Below are 13,616 nucleotides of genomic sequence, written 5' to 3'. Positions count from 1 at the left end.
GCAATCCCCTGCAGATGTCTGAGCTCTGATGTGCTGCCCGTCCACGCCAACACAAAGTGTCTCATTAAAAGTTAATTGTCACCTTTCTGGCGTAATCCTTGGAAACAAGGTGAGACTGGAAGGTGCCGGTCCGACAGCAGACACCAGTTGGGATCCAGAGCATGCATACGTCGTGTCGAGGCCTCACCATTTCGGGTACATCTCTGGTTCCCAGCCACAAAGGCAGCGAGCACACGGGGCTGGGAACTGGGAAGAGACAACCGGCCGGGCAGTTCCTGTGGAGCAGCAGCAGCTGATGCAAACCCACTGAGAACTTTAACGCTGCGCACACCCCTTTTCTCCCCAGCCAGCCTGCAGTTCTGTCTGTTCACGTTAGCTTTGTATAGATCTGACTGTATTCTGCCTCCTTAGAGGCCTTTAAGCTTTTCTTTTTTTTTTTTTTTAATTAAAAATGGAAGGCATCCTTTCTTAAGGAAGGATGCTGCTGAGAGGCAGCAGACACCCCAGTTTAAGGAGAGTACGGCACACCCACAGCAAAGCACAGGCTAATCTGAGCAACTTCTGACCTACTTTAAGGAGAAGAAAACAGATCTAAGTGTTTATTGTGCGGAACAAGGAATGAACAATTACCACTAGCCTTGTAACGAAGAGGAAGGCATGTTCCCTAGCAGATCCCCACGCTCTGAAGAGCACCCAGCTACTGGCAGCACCCAGCAGCTAGCTCCGTGGTCCTTGTGATGCTGAGCACTGCTGCACCCACTGGACTTTCTCACCCCAAAAGCCGCCACTCTAAGGAGAGAAGATTGACAAGTGCTAGAAGAGGAAAGAGCATGAGAGGAAGCGATTTGCCTACTGTCAAGAGCAGGTTAGCAGCAGAGCTAAAAACAGAAGGTGGGTGTGATTCGGCAGACACTGTCTCACCACTTCTCACATCCCCACTGGGTCGCGGGGCAAACCAGAGAAAGAGGAACGGCAGCTGAAGCTCTCACCCTCCTGCCTCTCCGAGCAAGACCCTGCTGCTGGCTCCTAACATCAGCCATACCATTAATCTAACCTGCCTTGGGGTACCTGACTGCTCCACTGGCCACCTAAGTTGGCTGGTCTCCCCGCTACATAGCTCGCAGGAGCATTTTTACTCTGTTGTCCAGCCCTCAATCTTCTCCTGAGCTTTCTTGCCTTTATTTTTCCTGTTCCCATCTGTCACAAGGAGGGCCAGTCCTGTCTGAGACTTGCCACCCAAGCACCAGCGATGTACTTGTGCAAAGGCACGTAGAGGTGCTTCGCTGCCTCCAGACACGTGCACCAGGAAAAACGTGTCCAGAAACAAACCGAGCTTTCCACCCCCTCACCATCTGAGATGGGGATCTAGCCACTCTCCACCCAACGCCGGAGGAATTGCCTTGATTTTGAGCAGGAAGGTCAGCCCAGAACAATGAAGAGCTCCTGCCCTTCCCTCCCGACAAAGCAGAAAGCCTTCAAAGTGACCTCAGGTTGTAATCTTACCATATAGAAATTGCAAAGGAAGAGCTGCCGCATGCAAAGACAGCTTTCTAGGGAGCCACCTGTCAAATCACCTACTCAAAGTGCTATCGAATGACTCATCTCCATCCAGCAGATGGGCTCAGAGGAATGAGGACAGCATGAATTAAAAAAAAATGTAACTTAAGCAGCAGCCAGCAGGTCACACTTGCAGAGCTCGGGCCAGAGAAGGGCATACATATGCACTGCAATGCAGCCGCTCCCTGTTTGCTTGGGTGATTCGTCCTTTCCTTGTCTGCAGCATGACAGTATTTAAAATCGTGATTGTGATCCCTGTTTACCAGGCTCTGCCCGTCGCGGTGCTCTCCAAGCTAACTCTTCCAGCAGGAGGAAGATGGTGTCTCCTTCCCTCCCCGAGCAGAAGCCGACAGCTTGGTTTGCCCGGGCTAACGCCGAGCCAGGGACGGGCCAGCCTGCCGAAAGGGCACAATGCTGCCTTAAAAGCAGACTCACCCTGGAGGAGAAAGGTTTCAATATGCAGCTCTCACTGCAGGGAGACACTTGAAATGTTCTTGCTACAGGGAAGGGGACGCCTCCCAACAGTCAGCAACAGTCATTTGCATCATAAATATTTTCTCCTATTATTAGTTACTTCTCACATGCTCTGTACCAAATGACACATAATTGCTATTCAGCTGGAAAAAAAATATAAATATAATTGGGTCAAGTTAACAGGGAAAACAAAAAACATGTAAGGAAAAAAAGCAGCAGCTCTCCTCTCCCCCAGCACTGCCCTTCTCCTCACCCACTTGCAGCGACTACAGCAATTCAGAGGAAGTCCACTAAACCGAGGGGAAACGTGGAATATTTGCCTTGCATCCAGATTTCCTGCCCAACCTCCCTACGTCCTATCTTGGAAAAGCCTTAGTGAATCACAGCCTGACTTTCGCAAAGCTGCTGAGCCATCATTCCTCAGCAACTCCACCCGACCTTTGCAGACCCAGGGGAAAAGGACGAGCGGCTCCTCGCATTTGTGACTTGGAGCTGCTCATTAGATGTGATATAAAAGTACAAAGCACTAGAAGTGCCTCCTAGTAATTGCAGTCCTCGGTTTCCTCTTCTGCAAAGCTTCAATGACAAACCAAGGCAGAGCAACCAGCAGTCCTGTCCTTCGGTTGGCGTACCGAGCATCAGCCCCAACTGTCTGCCTTTACGCTGCTCCTAGGGATTTCACAAAAAGCAAGGGGGAAAAAAAAAAGGAACAGTAGTGCTTACGACACCCGTATATCCCTGGGGAAAACACCGTGGCTGTAGGACAGTTTGCAAAAGAGCAGCAGATGGGATTTCTGCTCCTCGTGCAAACCAAGACAGATGAAAAAACACCTCCCCGGGGCGCGTGACACTAACTGGCATCACCCAGAGAAAAAACCAGCAACAGAGCCCTGAGACTATCAAGGAACTGGGAAGGAGGCAGAGGAACCTCCGGATTTGCAGCATGACGAGACCAAGCCAGGCTGATGGGACATGTAGAGCAATTACCTAAAAAGTTTAGTCAGGGCCGTGTTCAGTTTTGGGTGGCAGACAGCGTTAATGAGTTCAGGGAAGAGTCAAGGTGAGTTCCCAGGCAGGTTTACAGACAGAAGAGAGATCAAAAAAGATGCCGAGCTTAGGCAGGAGCTCAACTCCATCAAAGGGAAGGCAAAAAACCCTCTTCCTGGCTTGGAGGGGGCAGAGGGAACCCCATGCAGAGCACGTTTAACACGGATAGCATTGGCCAAGCAAAAACTCCAGGACGGACCTAGCGATATCTCAGTGTACACAAACATCAAAGAGGGAGAGAAATAATTGAGAACACTATAAATACGTGTTTTCCTTGTTAATTTGAATACTAGGAAAAGCTTAGTGGCTATCAGACCAGAGCACAGCATCCTAAGGAAAACGAGAGTGGGAACGCGTGAACAGACATCCATAAGACTGCCAGGAGCAAGCCGGCAACGGGTGTTGGACCAGATCAAACTCCTGCTCCTGTATCAGTTCCTCCTAGAGCTCTGCACGGCAGCCTTCCCCACATCCAGGCACTCTGTCATGCTTCCAGCCCAGGCAAGATGATGCTGAACCCATATTTTTTCTTGCTGCACATCATTGAACACTTGCTAATACTCATTTCGGAATGGTTTAAACGTGAAAAAATCCCTCCCAGCACTTCGCAGTTCACTTTTACTCTGCAGATGACACTACCGATGCATCACTATTACCTTGCTGCCCTGCAGCCAGAGCAATAGGTGTACCAGAAATTCTGGTAGATAACATTTAGATTATGTTATCCCTGTTCAAGCACAAAAGTGCAGACTCCTTTGGCCTTTAAAATTCACCCAATACAATTAGGAGGAGCTTTACTACGAGAATAGCTACACCAACATCTGGCATTCCAGATTTGTGCCTGCCCAGTGCCCCCTAAGTCCACCCAAAAGCATGTGCACAGACACGCGCTGGCAACAAACAAGATGTTTTCTAAATGCTTCACCACGGAGCTTACAGCTAAGAAAATTGGAGGCGGGGGGGGAATGTTTGGCAAGAACAGCACCTTCTTACGCAGTGGATTTGCTTTGTACGTAGATAATCGTTCATCATTTTTCTGCCTTTTTCGTCAGGAAGGTGGCAAGATTAAGTTTAAATATAGCTAGTCCGGTAAAGCCAAAACAGATTTGGTCAAGAAAGCAGTTAATAAATTATCATGGATGAATAAAGTCTGGGCCAACAAGAAGATACAGGCTGGTTTTCAAGCTCTAGGATGAATTATGAAGCATTTTCTCAATCAGAAAAAGCCCTTTAAAGCTTTAATCATGCAAATTTTATCTTCTGTCTGAAAGACAGAATTTCATTATGGAGATGCGTTTAATTCATTTTTTTTTTTAGCAGAAAAGCAATCTAATTAGTGACAGTATCATGAACTTTATTAATAGCCAGGTATTAGGAGATAGGAAGATTCTAAAATTCCCAGTGGCTTTAAAAGAAAAAAAGACTAGTTCTGTTAATAAGATATCGGCAACAAAGCTAATTACACACGCCATGGGCTAGAAGGCTTTTCTTGGAGGCAAGAGCAGCCCAGACTCTCTCTTGATGGACTATCTGCTGCAAGAGGAGCAGCAGGGCAGGTCCAGGACCTCAGGGGACCATGTGTCGTCCCCCCGCTCTGGGAGAGCCGCAGTGCGATGGGGACGGCCCTGCCTGCGCTCCAGCAGGTCGAAGACCTTGCCAGCACCCCCGGGCACTATTGGCAAACCCAGATCCAGCAATGAAACCATGCGGCTGCCGGAGAGGATGCCAAGAGCAGCTGGTTTTACCCCTCCAGCTTGGGCCAAACACGGCCCTTTCCTGTCAACAGGAACCTGTTCCTGAAAGCCACGGGATCGTTGACTAAAGGGATGGGGGGGGGGCGAGAGGAAGAGGAAACCTTTTAAAAAAAAAATTAATTATCGCTTTTATAATCACAGGGAGAGGCCAAGAAGGGCTGAATCCTGCACTAAGTCATGTCACACAGCTGCTTATGAAAAGAGAAGCTAGGCGATGCTGCGGGGCTTTCCCAACCCGATGAGCCCGGATCCTTCCCCATCCGCTTCAGCTCCGCACAGAGACTCATCTGGTCCTTGGGGGGGGAAGGCTGGGACACAGCCATGGCAGTGGGGGGACACACGCAGCTCAGGAGGGAGCAGATCTGCAGGAAAAGTCAGCCCCGTTGACAGGAGCAACCTCCCGCACGCTCCAGCTCTGGGCCCCTGATTTCACAGCTCGGGATGATGATTTAATCAGCGCAGTTAAAGAGATGGAAAGGACCACAAGCACGGCCCTCTGCAACGCAGGAGTCTTATGAAACAGCATCAGTGTCTAAATGCATCACTGAGTTTCCATGTGAATGAGTTCAGCTGGCATTACAAACCCAAGACCTTCTGGATTACGGATTTATTTTATTTCTGGACTTTTCGGTAGTTTGGCATCCTGCTGGGGAATGGTGCAAACCAGCAGCCTTCTCCAGAAGGGACGGCAACATCGATGCAGGCTGTGGCAGGCTCAGGTCTTATAATAACCCCTCACACCCCACTGCACGCAAATTCCCTCCCCGAGGGGCATCGAGTCCACTGAGGCAGCCCATAGTTTTGATTTTTATGCTGGTATTTCTGCAGTCTCGGGCAGGAGGAGCTGCCCTGCTCGCAGCCCAGGCTGCCGTTCCTGCAGTTTTACCACCCAGGGCTTGGATGGGGCTGCGAGCCCTGGCAAAAGGCACTGGCATATGTAGGGATGGGGGAGAGAAGGAAGAAAAAAAAAAAAAAGTGCTAGAGAAATGAATCAGCTTTTACAAGCCAGCCTGCCTGATCTCATCCCTGTTTTGCTCTTTCCCAGGAGGAAAGTATTGGCAGGGAGAAGGGGGAGGAAGGATTTCCTTCCACCACATCCAGAAACCATCCCCCTTGGCACCGTCCACTTTCAATAGTTCACCCATAACCTGTGAAAACAGATAGATAAATAGATCATTTTAGACAGAAAGCCCCAAGGCAGATGGGCAGGCATCACCACACAGCGAGATGATGACGAGGAATCAGCGCTCCTAATGCCACACAATCCCCCCCAGCCCTGAGTCACGTATCCTTCCTGCGTCCCAGATTCCCCCAGCTGCAAACGCAGGATAACACTTTCCCTGTCTGACATTAGAAACGAGACGGGGAGCAAACGGAGCAGGGTACGGAGAGCTGGAGTTTTCCACCTCTGTTTTCTGTCTTCGCCTTCTGAGAATCTGAGTTCTTGTTACTGTTATAGCCCAATGGCCGTGAAAGCAATCTTAAAAGGGGGGGAGAAAAAAAAAAAGGCCAAGTTAAAGTAACTGATGCAGAGACATGAGCCATCCCCTGCCTGTGACTCCAGACAGGCTGAACAACACTAAGAACAGTTTTCAGCTTTTCTGTTACAGGGCTGCTCAGCTCAGCTCTGACAACGATTAACCAGCCGAACAACGTCACCGTGCTGGGCATATCGACAACAAATCATGCAAGAAAAGGAGAGGGAGTTAATACGAAAATATATCCTGCACACAGTCATTTTAGCTAGACGTGACAGCAGGCACCTCCGCAAGTATTCAATCATCATCACCTAGGCTAGAAGAGGAATGTGCTGAAGTCTAGACCCCTTCACTAAGAGGTTTGCCGACACGTGTCCTTCACTTTTTCACCTGCCATATGTGGATCTGCAAACACATGCATCACCGAAACACCCGTCTCCAGCAACAGCAAACTGCTCGGGGCTTCAGGGTGTCAGGTGAGGATGCTCAGGCTGACTGCTGTATATGACTCCCCCCTGGACAGACCCCAGCTGGCAAGCTGAGCCGGCGGGACGTTACACTGTGCTTGAGCAAATCCGGCTTTCCTCCAGCCTCAGGAGCAGATTAATATCGAAAGATAAACTAGGGAGCCTGCAGGGGACTTGTTAAGCCCAGGTTAATATTAATAGAGCAAACACTGGGTGCTGTGGGAGGGAAGGTCAGGCTGGCAGGAAATCAGCAAAATCCCTTGACTCCCCAGTCCAAATTCCCATTTATAGATCAGGAACTTAGAGCCCGACACTGCCAACTACCTCCCCCAGGAATTACCTGCTCGCCGTGCCATTGCAGCACCCAGTCCTCATTCTGCCTTTGTCATCAAAGCACAGCCACCGCCGCGGCAGAAAAGCCAAGGTGTGACCTGCTCCTAGGATCTCCTCCTGCTCCTCAGACCCTGCTGCAGAGGGACAGGCCAACTCGCTTTTGCATGGGTGTGCAAAATCCACCGGAAAAGCTCAAAAAGAACACATGAGCCCAAAATAGCACCCTAAACCCCCCTTGGGTGCCTGGTTCCTCCACTGGCAGCTCTGGGTGCTCTCCTGGGTGAAGTCTCGGCCCCAGTGCACCAGCAAAGGCTTCCCCAAGATTCCATCCATGGATGGGGCAGGCAGCCCCACTGCCCTGCCCACGCTGCTGCCTGTACACACTCACACCTCTCGCCTCGGCTTTCTGGGAAAGCAGTGAAGCCACCGCACGGAGCATCTCAGGTCCACTCTTGGCTTTACTAATTGTTGGAGGATTCAAGACAAGTCAGCATGAAGTTCCGATGCCACTGCAGAGCAGAGACTGGCCTGTCTCAGGGGGCTGTGCACCCCTTTAACGTCTCTGGGCACTGGCACCATCCTAAGAACTTCAGCTCGCATCCACTGGCCAAAAAGCTGCAGCAAGTGAAGATCTAATAGAACTAGAAGATCCTAGATGCAAGGAAGAAATTTTTTATGATGAGGGTGGTGAAACACTGGCACAGGTTGCCCAGAGAGGTGGCTGATGCCCCATCCCTGGAAACATCCAAGGTCAGGTTGGACGGGGCTCTGAGCAACTTGATCTAGTTGATGTCCCTGCTTATCGCAGGAGGGTTGGACTAGATGACCTTCAAAGGTCCTTTCCAACCCAAACCGTTTGAGGATTCTGTGATCTCTCTGCCACTGTGATAGCTGCCCTGCAGGATGGTCAGCAGCAGAAGCACAAACCTCTGCTCTCCCAGCTCCCCAGTTCCTCTCCAGCCTGACACCATCCGTGGTTTAAACTCCGACAGCGGCGAGTTTGAGCGAAAATGTGCAGACGGACTTGGGGTGTGTCAGTCTCCACCAAAGCGTGAGCGAGCTAGAGCTGGAGGGCAGGCACAATCAAAACCATCTGCAGCAAGACAGGGCACCAACAGACAAGCTCTAGCCAGGGAAAGGGGCTTCGTGGATTTGGTTTTCCATGTGGAAGGTTATCCTGCACGCTGCCCTTCCCATTTCTCTTCCAGCAGGAGATCCTGTGCTGTACAGCGCATGTGCAATGTCTGGAGAAACCCACGACCCATCTGTGTACAGAGCAAAGGCAGCGAGCGGAAAGGCATCTCATGCCTACAAGAGAAAGCCCCAGAGAGCCAGATGCTAGAAGGACTGACTTATCCTTAAAAATATAAAAGGTAGCTGTTAAAAGGTATCATCTGGGAAAGGGAGGAGAAAAACCCTATTTGAAAGCACAGCGCAAAGCCACTGCAGAAAGGACCTCACCCAAACAGAAGGAAAGGAAGTTGCAAACCAGCATGGGCAAGAGCAAATGACCATGAAGGCCAAAAAAAAAAAAAAAAAAAAAAGGAGAAATGCCATCCCTGCCCGCCAGCTGCACTCTGTCCCCTGTCACCAAACAGTCCCTGTGCAGTGCATCTAGGAGCAGATTCCACTGCCTCAGCCTTCGGAGCAGATGCTATCACATTGCAGCACCTGGGTGCCAAGCTGCGGGGAAGGAAGCTCTTAGGGCTCATTAAGAACTGGCCGGAAAGCGTACATCGCTGATGTACAGAGCTGGGGAATCGCGTGGGCCTTCTGGGCTGAAATGGCTGTTGGAGGCTACAGAGCACATCCTGAGCTCTCAGGCCAGGCAGAAAGCAAGCGGTAGCTATTTATGTTCAAAAATATCTTCAGAAGCCTTGAGAGCAGTCATCAAACTCAGGAAAAAGCATGAATGTCAAGGGCTTGCTAGTTTTAATTAGCACTCGCCTCTCCGCCTCTTGGAAAATGGCTTTTGTACTTTGCATGTGGAGGAGGAGGTTGCTGGCCTGTGTCTCGGGCCAGGACTCGCCAGGCACAGCAGGGCACGAGCCACCGCTTGCTACCCGAGTTCCTAAGCCCAGGCAGGCCTAGCAGGGTTTAGGCTTGGACCACACAGGCTTTGGGAGCACGTTAATCCTGTTCAGGATAACAGCAGCGCCCAGGGCGGAATACCAGCCCGCTTTAAAAAAGCGATGCTGTCTTCCCTCGCTCACCCTTGCTTGGCCTGAGTCTGCTCCCCGAGCCGAACCGCTGGCATACAAAAACATGTCTTGTGTCCCCAGAAGGGCTCTGTTATAGCCGAAATGACAGTATTTGGCAAGCTCATTCTCGCTGTGCCTTGGTCACCTGCCGAGCCATGACTGCCCAGAGCAGAGCAACCTGTTGGCCCTGCCCAACGGAGAGGGACGCTCCCCGCTCCGGCTCCCTGCATCCACGGGGCAGCACCCAAAGCAGCTGCACCGGGAGCCGCGGCGATACCACACGAAGATGGACTACGGATAAGGGTACCACACTCCGCTCCCCGCATTAGACCCGTCCCCAGCAAGCGGGCTGTGTTGCTTCTCCTGCCTCCGCACTGTCAGGCGGTGTATAACCCCAGGTAGGACAGTCCTGCTGTCACGGAGGGAAGGGCTGTGTTTACCAACACCGTATCACAACAGCACTGCCTCCACCCTAGGGCTTGTCCCTTCAAACCAGTGAGTGATAAACCTGCCGGTGCCAGGCAGGCCTGCTGCACTACGTGCAAGTAGTGACAAACCCACTTACACCCACTGAGCATCAAATTTGCCCAGGAACGGCACAGGCAGGTGCCCTGCTTTGTGCAGCCTGCCCTATCTATTGGTTAATGAAAAGTTTTGCAGGCTTTTAGGACTTAACATCGGTCTGTATAAAAAGCAAATGGTGCAAATTAAGCCATTTCTACACCGCCAGGTTCCTGCAAATTCCTGAGTGGATGCTGATGGATCAAGGCTGGATGGTACCCAGGACCGGATGGTCTCGTACCTGCAAGCAGGGACTTCCCACCCTGCTCCCAGCTCGTGATGCTAGAGCTCAAAGCTGCCGCTGTTGTTGTTATTTCTCCTCCTTCCTTTTGCGAGAATGTTTTCTACAGCTTGCTTTTTTTTTTTTTTTCTTTTAAAGAACATTTTGCTATGAACTAGCAAAACCTGTTCTGGACGCACACACAGAACTGCTCACCATCTGCAGTGTTTGCCAGTGTGACTTTTTCTTTTTTTTTTTTACAGGATACTATCTTGGCGCTCTCCTGCATGTGGGCGCCGGGCTGCCTCACCCAGGGGAGACGTGGGCCCACAGGAATCAGACGACAGAAGCCCACGAGCCAAGCCCTGCTCCCTCCGGCTATTGAGGAGGCTGAACTGGTCCCCTCGTCGTGCAGGGAGGCAGGGGGAATCCCAAACCTGCCGCTCCAGCGGTGCCGAGGTCCTTGCAGACCTTGGTTCTGGCTCCATTTTCCTTCAATTAACAACAGACGTGGAACGAAACATAACATTTTAGGAAAGATCTTCCACATGTTTGGTTTTGGCAGAGTCCAACAGCTTTAAGGGAGCCAAAAAATAACTAATCCTCTTCTCCTTCAGCCAAGGGGTGGCTGAGGAGTGGGACCGGTGGAGGGAAAGGGAAGAAGGGTGGAAAGGGAAGGGAGAGGAGGAGAAGACAGAAAAATGGCTGAACTGGAACCAGTCACTCCCAGTTTCCAGTTAAAGCATCTCTAAAGCATAGATACCCGTGTGCCGGTCACCAGGGCACTGCAAAAGGGGTGGTAGCACCTCTGAAAGAGGACTGCATCCCTCTCATCCCTGCAAAGCAAGTCACTTCACCGATATTGGTGGAAAACCTCACACCAAACCCAGCTTCTTCGGATTAAATCAGCTCCCAAAACCCTGCGGCAACAAGAGCTGTGAAAGAATTCACGATGCAGTTGCAAATACACACTACGCAATTGTGAATACACCTTATCTCCCAATTTAATATGCCACTAAACACAGTCTAAGCACTCAAGTGAAGTACGTGCGCATGCACTCAGGAGGCAAGTGGGCCACCGAGTCTGCGCGTTGGGCAAGTTACTTCTCCCTGGACAGCTGTGCTGGGTTTAGTTTTTCCACAAGCAGCCAAAATCGTTCCTTTTAAGAGAAAAAGACACCTGTAACAGAAAAAAAAACCAAAGACCACACCAGATTTCACTTTACAATAAATCCCCCCAAAGAAGCCTTCATCAGGTGTTTTAAAATGATGTTTTTAGACTTTAGAAACACGCTACTCCTGACTCATCGATGAGCCTTCACCTCTAATTGCCCTGCGACACCACCACAGTACATCCACGCCAGCAAAATCCTCCTACACGGAGTTTTCAGCACAACCTTCTCCCATGGAAGTCATAAAAAAATCCCACGATGCAGGGTTTTGCGAGAAAGGGGGTGGGGGAATGACTTAAGGAATCTGTTATTTTGCTTTGCTGTTTAAGCAAAATGCTTTTTCGTAAACATGGCCAAGAAAGGAGGCAACACACGTAGAAAACATGCTTGTGCTGAGCTTAAAGGGGTTTATACTTTGTGCCTGGAAAACACGGTCTGGTGCTAGATCTGTGCAAAATTCATCTTAAATTTAAAACAGGGAGAGAAAAGCAGCGACCACGGGAAGCAGAGGAGTATTTGCGATTCCCGAACCATGCCAAAAATACATGAAAAAAAATTCCCAACTGCCAATTTCAGTGCCGTTCACAAGCACCGGGAAGGATCACTCTGCTTGGGGGTATCGGGAACAGCCACCCTTCACGCAGAGGGTGAGGAAGAAGGTGTTTACAAACCCCATTAGAAGCAGATTCCCACATCTGGGGGGAAGAGCTGCAGCCCCCCGACCTGTGGGGAGCCACACTTCACGATCTTCTCTTTAGGATGACATAAACTCACTGTTTACCACCAGAGCAATCAATGACGAGATCAATTTTCGCTTGGCTAAAAATCACTCATCTGACGAGTTTTTTCCAACGTCCCCCAGACGTTTCCCGTGCGGGCCGGGGCTCCGGGCTCTCTCGCCAAGCCCCAAAATCCTTTCCCGGTCCTGCTGCCAGCTGCTCTTCAGGAAGCGGGAGCTTCCCGAGGTTGGGCTGCAGCTGCCATCCGAGTTTAACGGGGCCGGTAACTCCCAGCTACGGCCTCTAACCCTGCCCGGCCGCCACCTTCCAGGGCTTTTCCCTTAAAATCCTGCTCCGCTTACAAAGTCCAAGGGCATCTCGGCTGTTGAGGCGCTTCACCGCCATCGCCCGCAAAGCCGGTGTGGGTCTGGGGCTGAGCAGGCTGGATCCGTTCCCTTGCCGTGCCGTGGGCACGGACCGTTTTTGGGGAAGGTGGGCAGCACACCCCCACCGTGACACCCACCTGGACCTTGGCCACGACCAGCACCCAAACTCCAGGACCCTCTGGTCCACAGCGGATGCATTTTTCTACTGGGGTGCCTCCAACACCCCTGGCCCGAGGGGGGTATGGGACCATCCCCTGGACCCCCCAGGATTCCCTGAGGGTTTGGGGGGCATCCGAGAGGGCCACAGCGAGGACACTGCGGCACCCTGCTCCGCTGACAGCCCACGCAGGGCTGGCCCTGCCCCGCCACGGCGGGGGGGAACGACACACCGAGCCCCGGGATGGCCAAGAGCCACCGGCGGGGGGGGGGGAAGAGGGGGTGCTAGGGGGCACCTGGAGAACCGGGGACTGGCAGGGAGGTAGGAGACTGGGATACCGGGGGACGGGGGAACACCGGACATTGGCGAGGGGCCACCGGGCAGGGGTACTGGGGGGAGACGACCGGCGGAGACAGACGGGGACCGGACCGGGATACCGGGGAGAGGATAACGGCGGGTATCAGGGCACCACCGAGCCGGCCCGGACAGGCGGCAGCGGCGAGGGCGGGAGGGGAGGTCACCGAGGCTGAGCAGCGGGCTCTGGTAAGTCGCGGTCGGCGGGAGGGGTAACCGATCCCCGGTGCTCTCACCTGGCTCGCCTTGTAGAACTGCTTCTTCAACCCCGCCACCGACATGCTGCCAACCGCCGGCCGCCGAGGAGACACCTCGGCACGCAGGAGCCCGGCCCGGCCGCTGGCCGCTTCCGCCGCCGCCGCCGCCACGGAAGCTCCCGCCCCGCCCCGCCCCGCCCCGCCCCCTGCCGGCCCGGCGGAGCGCCGCACTACCGGCACCACCGAGAAGGGCGCGCCGGCCGGAGCGCCGCCTCTTGCCCGCCACGTGGTACCCCCGCGCCCCCTGCCGGCGGGGCGACGTCGCCTCACGGCGTTGCGACTGAGAGGCGGGCGGGAGCGGCTCTGTCGCGATAGTGGGGGCGGCCGTTCCTGCCGGGTCCCTGGCTCTTTAGCATCTGAGGGAGCTCCGTCCCTGAGGAGAGGCGAGGAGCAAGGGGAGAGGCGGCAGCCGCGCCGGAGGCAGAGCTGGGGACCCACAGCCCCCACCCCTGCCAGGCTGAGGGGCCCAGCATCGCCCG

The 13,616-nt window shown here is 52.7% G+C and overlaps 1 protein-coding gene across 2 annotated transcripts in view; it reads right to left on the bottom strand.

The window, feature by feature from the left end:
• Positions 1 to 13,250, bottom strand: part of SH3GL1 (SH3 domain containing GRB2 like 1, endophilin A2) — a 30,504-nt gene extending 17,254 nt beyond the window's left edge. For both annotated transcript variants that reach the window (XM_075038078.1, XM_075038079.1), the window contains exon 1: positions 13,117 to 13,250. In XM_075038078.1, coding sequence (XP_074894179.1) covers positions 13,117 to 13,161 — 45 coding nt within the window. In that variant the 5' untranslated portion in view covers positions 13,162 to 13,250. The remainder of the gene's footprint in view (positions 1 to 13,116) is intronic.
• Positions 13,251 to 13,616: the final 366 nt, after the last annotated feature.

Source organism: Buteo buteo, chromosome 10 (assembly GCF_964188355.1).
Source record: "Buteo buteo chromosome 10, bButBut1.hap1.1, whole genome shotgun sequence".
Taxonomy (NCBI): Eukaryota; Metazoa; Chordata; class Aves; order Accipitriformes; family Accipitridae; genus Buteo; species Buteo buteo.
Note: the sequence above shows the minus strand (reverse complement) of the source record. Positions and strands in the feature narration are given on the sequence as shown.